The sequence below is a fragment of the Capricornis sumatraensis genome, chromosome 2 (assembly GCF_032405125.1).
Source record: "Capricornis sumatraensis isolate serow.1 chromosome 2, serow.2, whole genome shotgun sequence".
NCBI lineage: Eukaryota > Metazoa > Chordata > Mammalia > Artiodactyla > Bovidae > Capricornis > Capricornis sumatraensis.
Window position 1 is genome coordinate 120341440 of NC_091070.1, and position 9570 is coordinate 120351009.

A 9570-nucleotide genomic window follows, 5' to 3' on the forward strand; every position below is an offset into this window, starting at 1 on the left:
TTTTCCAGTCTTGGCCCTGGGAGGGAGGGTCTGGACGGGCAGGGACCACACGGGGCTAAGGCACATGAACCGGCCCACTGGCTGAGCTGAGAGGCCTCTGCCATGGACACAGAAAGAGGCCCTGCTACCTCCCGGGTCAGAGGAGGGGTAGAGCAGCCTCCCATGGAGGATGTCTTCCTCCTCCTGATTGAAATAAAGCAGAGAGCACAGGAAGGTCTGCTTTTAATGAGTATCTTTAAAAGCCTTTGCAACAGCAGGCGCAGCCCAGGGCAGCCTGGAAACCCACACTGAGGGCAGCAGAGCTCTCTGGCTTTCAGGTGACCCTGCAAAAAAAAGAAATGGTGCTGCTAAATCAGGAGTGCGGCTTCGTCCCACCTCACATTTAAAAATCCCAACCTTCCACATCATTGCAGAAAGCCTGCCTGGAAAATGTGTGCTGGCCCTCACAGGGTAGCATGGTTTGACAGGCGGGGGTGATCTCATTTTATCCAAATGCTGCGAGGGAAGCGGCTCCACCCCTTCCAGAAGCAGTGGGGAAGCCCTTCCACTCCCACCACCAAGGACACAAGGAAAAGGCCACTACACGAGCTCGCAGGAAGCCTGTGGCAACAGATCCCACCCCCGCTTCCCTGCCTCCCTCTTTCCTCCAGAACTACTCCAACTTCCACTCTCCTCAACCACGTCACTAGATTAAGAAGATGGATGTCTCTGCCACAGATATGCCAGACAAACCCTGGGCCTCTCTTCACAGCCCCTAATTCCCCAAGGTAGTGTCAGGAAAACTCAACACTTGCACAAACTTCTCTGCAGACTGTTTGGTTTCTTTCACACCCCAGGCCGAGGAGCCAGTGCTTATTTTCACAGGAGTGAAGAAGCCTCTGTCTGTAAGTGAGGTTAACACCCACCAGAGGCTGGATTCTTTCTGGTCTCTCTCAACAGCTGAGCATCGTGATTTTGCTAATTAAGCCGCTTTCTTCTCCTTAATTAGCTGCATGTGAATCTTGTTGGGAAGTCTTGGATCCGTGAAATAGTCTGGGATGAGAATCAAAAAGAAGAAATCATCTAAACCCAAGGGGAAGCAGATGAGGAGAGAGACAGCTCACTCTGCTAAAAAGTTAGGACGGCTCTGTCTTGGCAGGACTGTTCCTGTGGTCCAGCTTTACGATGTGATATGAGATGTCTCAGCAAATTCCAGGGTCACCATCAGCACTGCCCTGACCCCCAGCACTTCTGAGCCTCCAGCTCCAGCGTTCCCGGGAAGGGGGACATGGGGTGGCCCCGGTCCCCACCACACCACCCTGCCACTGGCTTATCAGCTTGCTGACGCACAGGAAGCCGTCAGAGGGTTGATGAGTCTCTGGCTTTCTGCTCCAGGCCCATCTTGGGGCCCAAATAAATACCAAGTGTTATTCTTGTCTCCACTCGGCCTGCCGGCTCCTGTCTGAGACATCACGCCCTCTCTGAGAATATCCTCTCCAAGGAGGGCTAGGCTCTCGCAGGATGACGACAAAGGAGGATTTTTATACACCCGGCATAATGTGAATCAGAGGCAGCATCTGCTGTGGCAGCAAAGACATACTTAGACTCAATCAGAAACCTTGTGAGGCTGTAACGGACTCCCAGGGCTAAAAGGACCCGAGAAATCAGTCGGCCTAGCCCCTTCCCTTTAAATACCATTGACCTCAAGCCCTCTCAGGGCAGTGGAGCCCATTAGAATCACCTGGGGAGCCTTTAAAACAGTGAATGCCAGGCCCCGCCCCAGACTAATTAAATAAAACCCGGGGGAGGGGTGCCCGGGCATCAGTATTTTTTAAAAGCTCCCCAGGTGACTTTAATGCACAGACTGGGCTGAGAACCCTGCTTTAAGATTCCCGGGAAAAGAGCTGCCTGTCTGTCCCTTTGGGAATCGCAACATTCTTAACCATCTTTACCACGAGGAAGTTCTGCCTCATTTCTTATCTGTCCTCATTCTGAGGAAATGATGGAGGAAAGAGCGTTTTGAAGAAAGCTCCCTTGGGAGACATCAGGTGATGTGGTAGCCCAGGCTCTGCCTTGTCCAAGTCGCAGTTCACAGGAACACTCCTGGTGCGCGTTGATCACTCACCCAAAATGGATGCTGCCTTACTCACCTGCGGCAAATTCGGGAATGTTGTCTGGTCTTTTCAAAAATATTTCTCTGGAAAACAACAAGGGGTATGGGGTGGAGGTAAAGCAGGTCCTGACCTGTCTGTCAGCTGCTGGCCTGAGACACACCTGTCGTCGCGGGCAGAGAGCCAGAGGCCTCCTGCCAAGGACCCTTTCCAGTGTGATTCTCCTTCAAGTCAGGATCCGGGGTCAGAAGCAAGGAGTCTAGGGAATGCTCAGCTCACGAGACAGCGAGTGCTGTAGCCAAGTGAAGCTTGCCATTCACTCGACAATCATTTCACAAAACCAAGGCCAGGCCAGGGCTGAAGAGCTCGCTGCCTCGTCCCTGAGGTTCTCACGTGTGGGGGGACAGGTGTGCCACCCACAACCTTCTGAGGAAGAGCAACCAGAAATTGCCACGGGTGGGGCGAGAGAGCACGGGAAACAAAGCTGAGCAGACAGACGTGAGGCAGCTGCTGGTCCGGCAGGCCCGTGGACGCTGTGACGACACCCGCAGCGCCGGTCCACTGGGAAGCTGAAACTGCCTCACATCCCACGGAGTTTTATGGCTCATAAAGCCGGTCCACAAATATTACCTCACTCTCCAACCCCGTGAAACAGCAATGACTGTGCCCCGTTTTACACAGGAAGGAGCCTAGCTTTCAAAAGGTTGACCACTGCCCAAGTTCATAAAGTGAGTAAATAAAGGAGAGGAGCCCCGGGTCGTGTGGCTCCAAGGCCAGGGTTCTGCAACATAGCCTCGTGGCCACAGCTGCCCTGCCTGCCCAGGAGGCCCCTGCCTTCCAAGTTTCAACAATTTTGCTTCCCTTCTTTTCCTTCAATTCAACTTGAGAACTGCTGAGCACAAATTAGGTGTAAGTCACTATATAAGATATGAGGGATTGATTTTAAAAAGATAAATACAGCCCCATCTCAAAAAAAGGACAGTCAAGCACAAGGAAACGGGTAAGTTCCCAAAATGCCAAGTAACCTCCAGGTAGTGCTACAGGAGGGTTCAGAATAGTGTGCTGAACGATCAGAGGAGAGAGGGCAGCCTCCTCAAACAAGACCCCCCAAGTCATCACACAGCATCTGGCGTTTGAGAACCCTTGAGGTACACATGGGACAAAGGCTGAGGGACAAGAGCCTTCCAGAACAAGGAAGCAGCAGGAGCAAAGGTCTGGAAAGTCAAGGGAGCAGCTCACATTCTACGGGCACTGAGCTCCTCTAGGGTAGGAGCCGGGCCATCTCCACTTTTGTTTCCCCAGTGTCTAGAAGAGCACTCAGTGAAGCAACCAGAGGGGTCCAGTCTGGCTAGAGTCGGGGCACATGCAGGAAATAGTGGAAAGTGAAGGAGGGCCTGGTATGGAGGGCCTTAAAGGCCAGGGAGAGACATTTCTACTCAGTTCAAGAGATGATGTTGTTAGTCACTCATCATGTCCAACTCCTTATGACCCCGTGGACCACAGCCTGCCAGGCTCCTCTGCTCCTGGGGATTCTCCAGGCAAGAACACTGGAGTGGGTTGCCATTTCCTTCTCCAGGGGATCTTCCTGATCCAGGGATTGAACCTGGGTCTCCTATATTGCAGGCAGATTCTTTACCGTCTGAGCCACCAGGGAAGCCCAAAAGAGATGATGGGAATGGATAAACAAAGTGTGGTAAAGTGCCACCGTGGAACACTATATAGCAAGGAGAATGGAGGGGCTATAAGATATTGCTGAGCAAAAGAACCAGGCACAAAGGAGCACATACTGTGGAATTCCATTTATATAAAGGACACAGAGGACTTCCCTCATATCTCAGGTGGTAAAGAATCCACCTGCAATGCAGGAGAACCTGGTTCGATTCCTGGGTCAGGAAGATCCCCTGGAGAAGGGATAGGCTACCCACTCCAGCATTCTTTTGCTTCCCTTGTGGCTCAGCTGGTAAAGAATCCACCTGCAATGTGGGAGACCTGGGTTCAATCCCTGGGTTGGAAAGACTCCCTGGAGAAGGGAAAGGCTACCCACTTCAGTATTCTGGCCTGGAGAATCCCTATATAGTCCATGGGGTCGCACAGAGTCAGACACGACTGAGCGACTTTCATTTCACTTTCAAAGGACACAGAAAGGCAATATGCTAAGTCACTGCTAAGTCACTTCAGTCGTGTCCAACTGTGCGACCCCACAGACGGCAGCCCACCAGGCTCCCCCGTCCCTGGGATTCTCCGGGCAAGAACATTGGAGTGGGTTGCCATTTCCTTCTCCAATGCATGAAAGTGAAAAATCAAAGTGAAGTCGCTAAGTCGTGTCCGACCCTCAGCGACCCCATGGACTACAGCCTACCAGGCTCCTCCGTCCATGGGATTTTCCAGGCAGGAGTACTGGAGTGGGGTGCCATTACCTTCTCCTAGAAAGGCAATATGAATCTGAGCAATTAGAAGTCAGGATGCTGCTGCTAAGTCACTTCAGTCGTGTCTGACTCCTAGCGACCCCATGGACTGCAGCCTACCAGGCTCCTCTGTCCATGGGATTTTCCAGGCAGGAGTACTGGAGTGGGGTGCCATTGCCTTCTCCAGAAGTCAGGATACTGACTAATTTTTTGGAGGAAGTGACTGGAAGGGGCCACAAAGGGTCTGAGGTGCTGGTCAGATTCTAGTTCTTAATCTGGACACTAGCACCATGTGTATTCTCAGCTTGTGAAAGTTCATGCCACTTTTTTTGTATTTTATATTTCAATAGAATTTTTTAAGGCGATATTGTGGATCCACTGCAGATTTTTCCAGCCAAGAAATGATATGATTGGTGCCATGGTTTTGGAAGATTCATCTGCCTGGCTGTTTACAGAAACACCTAGTAAAGCCTTCCTACAATGTCACACTTTGTTTCCTGTCTCCAGCCTAAAACCTGAGATCTCTGGGTTCCTAAAAATAGGTTAGATCCCTACTCCTTCCATTTTTCAGTTCCCAAATTCAAGGTAGGAAGAGTTCCGTACACTGTATATATAAGTACAGACCAGAAAGCTGTGGCTGAATGGCCATAAATTGTTAGGATCTGGGGAGCCAGTTTCCCAGCAAAAACACTGTAGGGCTTCTCACGGCTTGCAGTGAGCCTACAGCAGAGACCTGCAGACAGGTGAGGACAGGCACGCCGCCCGGGACTCTGTCCCCTCTTCTCCCTTCCTCTTTTCTTATAGGAAGGACCATCAGAAGCATCCAGGGCCGATGACAGGCTAATTCTCATTCATTCTGGTACCATCCAAAGGAAATAACAATCACACACACACACACACACACACACACACATGAAAGCCCTGAAAACAAACCCTCAAACTTCAAACACTTCTCCTTTCCTCCCACCTCCATCCCAGAAAGAGAAAGGCCTAAAAGGGGCCAGGAGAATTTCATGAGAGGAGCTTGAGGGACAGCAAAAGGAGAGGCCTTGTGGCCTACCTGGCCCAAGAGGGGGATGATAAGGAAGGAGAGGGAAAATTGCCTGGGGCTGTCCTTGCAGACGCCAGGCTACTCCTGGAAACTGTTCCTGGGCAGAGAAGGAGGGCCATTCCTGCCATGTGATTAAAACAATGCCCTCTTCACTCACCACCCCCGCTGCTTTTAATCCTTTTGTCTGTGAACATTGCAAATAGTGAGATATTTCAGGTTTTACCATCTATTCCCAATCTCCATGCTGGAATCATTTCTAACTTGGATTGTGAGCTCCCCAGGACAGGATAGATGTCTTCCTTTATCTCCCTTTGGAAGAAAAGGTACAGAAAGTGATGGCCTGATCCCCAGGGCTCACACTGCCAGAGGACCCCTAATCGATCTTTTGGCCAAGCCTTACCCCTAGCCCAAATAAAACCAAACTTTACAGATAGGTTTCCATTTGCCCGTTCCCCTTCCCCTATCTGCCCTCTGAGACTCCACTGCCATTTGGAGAAATGGCTAAAATATGAAGAACAATGAAGCATGAAGAAAGACACCCCTCTGGTGCTGCTGCTGCTAAGTCGCTTCAGTCATGTCCGACTCTGTGTGACCCCATAGACGGCAGCCCACCAGGCTCCTCTGTCCATGGGATTTTCCAGGCAAGAGTAGTGGAGTGGGTTGCTGTTGCCTTCTCCAGACACCCATCTAGGCCTACTTTTAAAAACACAGGGACTTTCCTGGTAATCCAATGGTTACCACACTTCTGCAAAAGGGGGCTCAAGTTTGAGTTCGATTCCTAGTCAGGGAACTTAAGATCCTGCATGCACTCCAGTATGAGCAAAAAAAAAAAAATCTTTAAAAAGACAAAGGAGAGCACAACTTCTGGCTCCCAGCTCCTGTGTGCTTCCAGTGAAACACAGTGCAAAAACCAGGGGTTTGGATCCTGGTTCCGCACCTGGGGAAAGTACTTCATGTGTAAAATGGAACTGATAATAAACTATCTTTGTAGACCTGCTGGGAGAATCAGCACAAATGTACCAATTTGCCATACACTGTGTGGGCCCTGGGGACAAAACCATGGCTCCACCAGCTTCAAGCTTTGGTTCAGGGAGAGAGACAAAAGATGGACAATGCAATTACACTACAGTGTGATAACTGCTAATGGAGGAAACCAACGCAGTGCCTGGATATGGAAGCCATTATTATTTAAATCTTGTCTGTCTGTAACCAAACAGTATTTCTAAGATAGCTCTATTGTTTCCATCCATTGATGCACCATGATTTCCACCCCACCTCAGTTCCTTGCTTTTCATCCCATTAGGAAAATTTTCCATTCAAGCAAATGCCACGCTGAAAAGCAGTGTGGGGGAAGGGAAAAGGTCTCCAAGATATGGTGGAAAATGGTTTTCTTTTCCCCAGGACTTACAGGGGAGTGGCTTCCAACCCTTGGAGTCTTTCTACAACAATGTTCTCTGGTACATCTGAAAGGCCAGACATCTGTAATTTTTTTTTTTTTTAAGTTCTAATGATCTTGTTTAATACCACTGTGGAGAATAGTGTTCTACACCCAGTAGCTGTCTGCTGAGTTTCTCAATGCCAAATTCCTTCTTCCAAGTGTCAGAAGGTACATATTTATCCTCACAGCTAAAATGAATGCATATTAATATTTTTGAGATAACTGAAGGAAGCCTCTAGAAATAACAAGAAAATCCTGGGTGTCACAGGCCCCAGCATTAGAAAACATTCGACCTTAGGATATTTTCTAATCTTCAGACCCTAAAGGAAGCAACAAGCAGTGTTTAAACAAAGAGGAGGTGACTCACACTCGTGTATCCCCAATGAGATTTGGTAAAAATTAACCCTATTTACTCAAGGCCAGTTTGGAAAACCACCTACCTGAAGAAACCACTTATGAGCAATTCCACTTCTTTGTGGGTCCTAAGGTACTTTTCATTAGTAATCCGAGTTTGAATCTGGGGGACAAGAGCAAAAGTTCACCCTCCTTGAAGAGAAAGATTTCAGGGTTCCAGGTGGAGGTGCAGAGGGCTGGGGGAAACAAGGGGTTCCCTTAACGCGGGTTTCTTCCCAGGATATTTTGAACAGTTAAGCCTTCTCTCTTCTTACAGATTATAACATCTCCAGTGCTGTCTCAGGCTCAGGCTTAGGCGCCTTAACTAAAGTCGGGTCTCTACCGTTGGGAAGTTCTTGTTTGTATCTAAGTTAAAGTATCTGGCAGTCAATTCGGTCCATTTTTCTGGTTCATTCCTATTTTAGTTCTTTTTGCACTTTCAAGCTCCTGCCAGGATCTGTTCAAGGACCTAGAAGCCAGGGGTCCGCCGGAGGTGTCCCCATCTCCCAGCCTTCCGCCCCTTTATCTGGGCACAGGCTCCCGAGTCCCTTCTCTCTGGGGCCCGGCCCTCACCCGAGGAGGAGCTGCACTCCGATGGAGGCGGGAGTTGGAACCGCACCCACCTTGAAGCCGCGCAGCTTCTCCAGCTGCTCTGGGCTCAGTGTTTCGGGGTACAGCCCCTTAATCGCACCCGTCAGGTTCGCCATCTTGTCGCGGTCGTCAAGGAGACGGGCGGCACAGCAGGTGAGGACCCGCCCACAGCCTGGCCCCGCCCTCAAGCCCGGCCCTCTCCAGCAGGGGGCGGGGCTGAGAGAAGCAATGAGGGGGCCATTCTGAAGTCACGGAGTAAGCTCTGGAGGGACTCTAAAGGAACCCCTTCCCCAGATTTGGAGACTGGATTTCCAGCTTGACTCTGTGTGAAAATGAGCCCTTCTTCTTGACCCCACCCAACCTCAAATAGTTTTTTCTTTAGCTTGAGGGCAAAGCTGGAAAGACAACTGTGGAAAATTCTTAAAAGAGATGGGAATACCAGACCACCTTACCTGCCTCCTGTGAAACTTGTATGCAGGTCGAGAAGCAACAGTTAGAACCGGACATGGAACAACGGATGGGTTCCAAACTGGGAAAGGAGTACCTCAAGGCTATATATTGTCACCCTGCTTATATGCAGAGTACATCATGAGAAATGCTGGACTAGATGAAGCACAAGCTGGAATCAAGATTGCTGGGAGAAATATCAATAACCTCAGATATGCAGATGACACCACCCTTATGGCAAAAAAGAACTAAAGACTCTTGATGAAGGTAAAAGAGAAGAGTGAAAAAGCTGGCTTAAAACTCAACATTCAAAAAACTAAGATCATGGCATCCGGTCCCAACACTTCATGGCAAATAGATGGGGAAACAATGGAAACAGTGACAGGCTTTATTTCCTTGAGTTCCAAAATCACTGCAGATGGTGACTGCAGCCATGAAAGTAAAAGATGCTTGCTCCTTGGAAGAAAAGCTATGACAAACCTTAAAAAGCAGAGACGTTACTTTGCTGACAAAGGTCCATCTAGTCAAAGCTATGGTTTTTCCGTAGTCATGTATGGATGTGAGAGCTGGACCATAAAGAAGGCTGAGCACCAAAGAATTGATGCTTTTGAACTGTGGTGTTGGAGAAGACTCTTCAGAGTCCCTTGAACTGCAAGATCAAACCAGTCAATCGTAAAAGAAATCGGTCCTGAATATTCACTGGGAGGACTGATGCTGTAGCTGAAGCTCTGATACTCTGGCCACCTGATTGGAAGAACTAACTCATTGGGAAAGACCCTGATGCTGGGAAAGATTGAAGGCAGGAAGAGAAGGGCATGACAGAGGATGAGATGGTTGGATGGCATCACCAACTCAATGGACATCAGTTTGAGCAAGCTCTTGGAAATGGTGAAGGACAGGGAAACCTGGCGTGCTGCTGTCTATGGGGTCACAAAGAGTTGGGCAAGACTGAGTGACTGAACAAAAAAAGAGCGAAACTGGAAAAGGGATTCCTCAAGGCAGAATCTCCCAGAATTTGGTTCCTGACCCTCTCACTTAAAGCCTTAGTAGTAGTATAGGAGAATCTAGGCTTCTTCCCTTTCCACTGGCCCAGAAGTCAAACCTCTCCATCTGTCCTGTAGACACTTGACACTGAAGTCTTGGGTTCTTAACAAA

General features: G+C 49.3%; 1 protein-coding gene across 1 annotated transcript; it reads right to left on the reverse strand.

Moving 5' to 3' along the window:
- Window positions 1–931: 931 nt before the first annotated feature.
- On the reverse strand, window positions 932–8084 carry RIIAD1 (regulatory subunit of type II PKA R-subunit domain containing 1). Its single transcript, XM_068966662.1, has 4 exons — window positions 8001–8084; window positions 7425–7501; window positions 2130–2176; window positions 932–1032 (listed from the first exon to the last, which is right to left on the reverse strand). The coding sequence occupies exons 1-4, from the start codon at window positions 8082–8084 to the stop codon at window positions 962–964; spliced, it is 279 nt and encodes a 92-aa protein (XP_068822763.1). The 3' UTR covers window positions 932–961.
- Between the last annotated feature and the right edge of the window lie 1486 nt (window positions 8085–9570).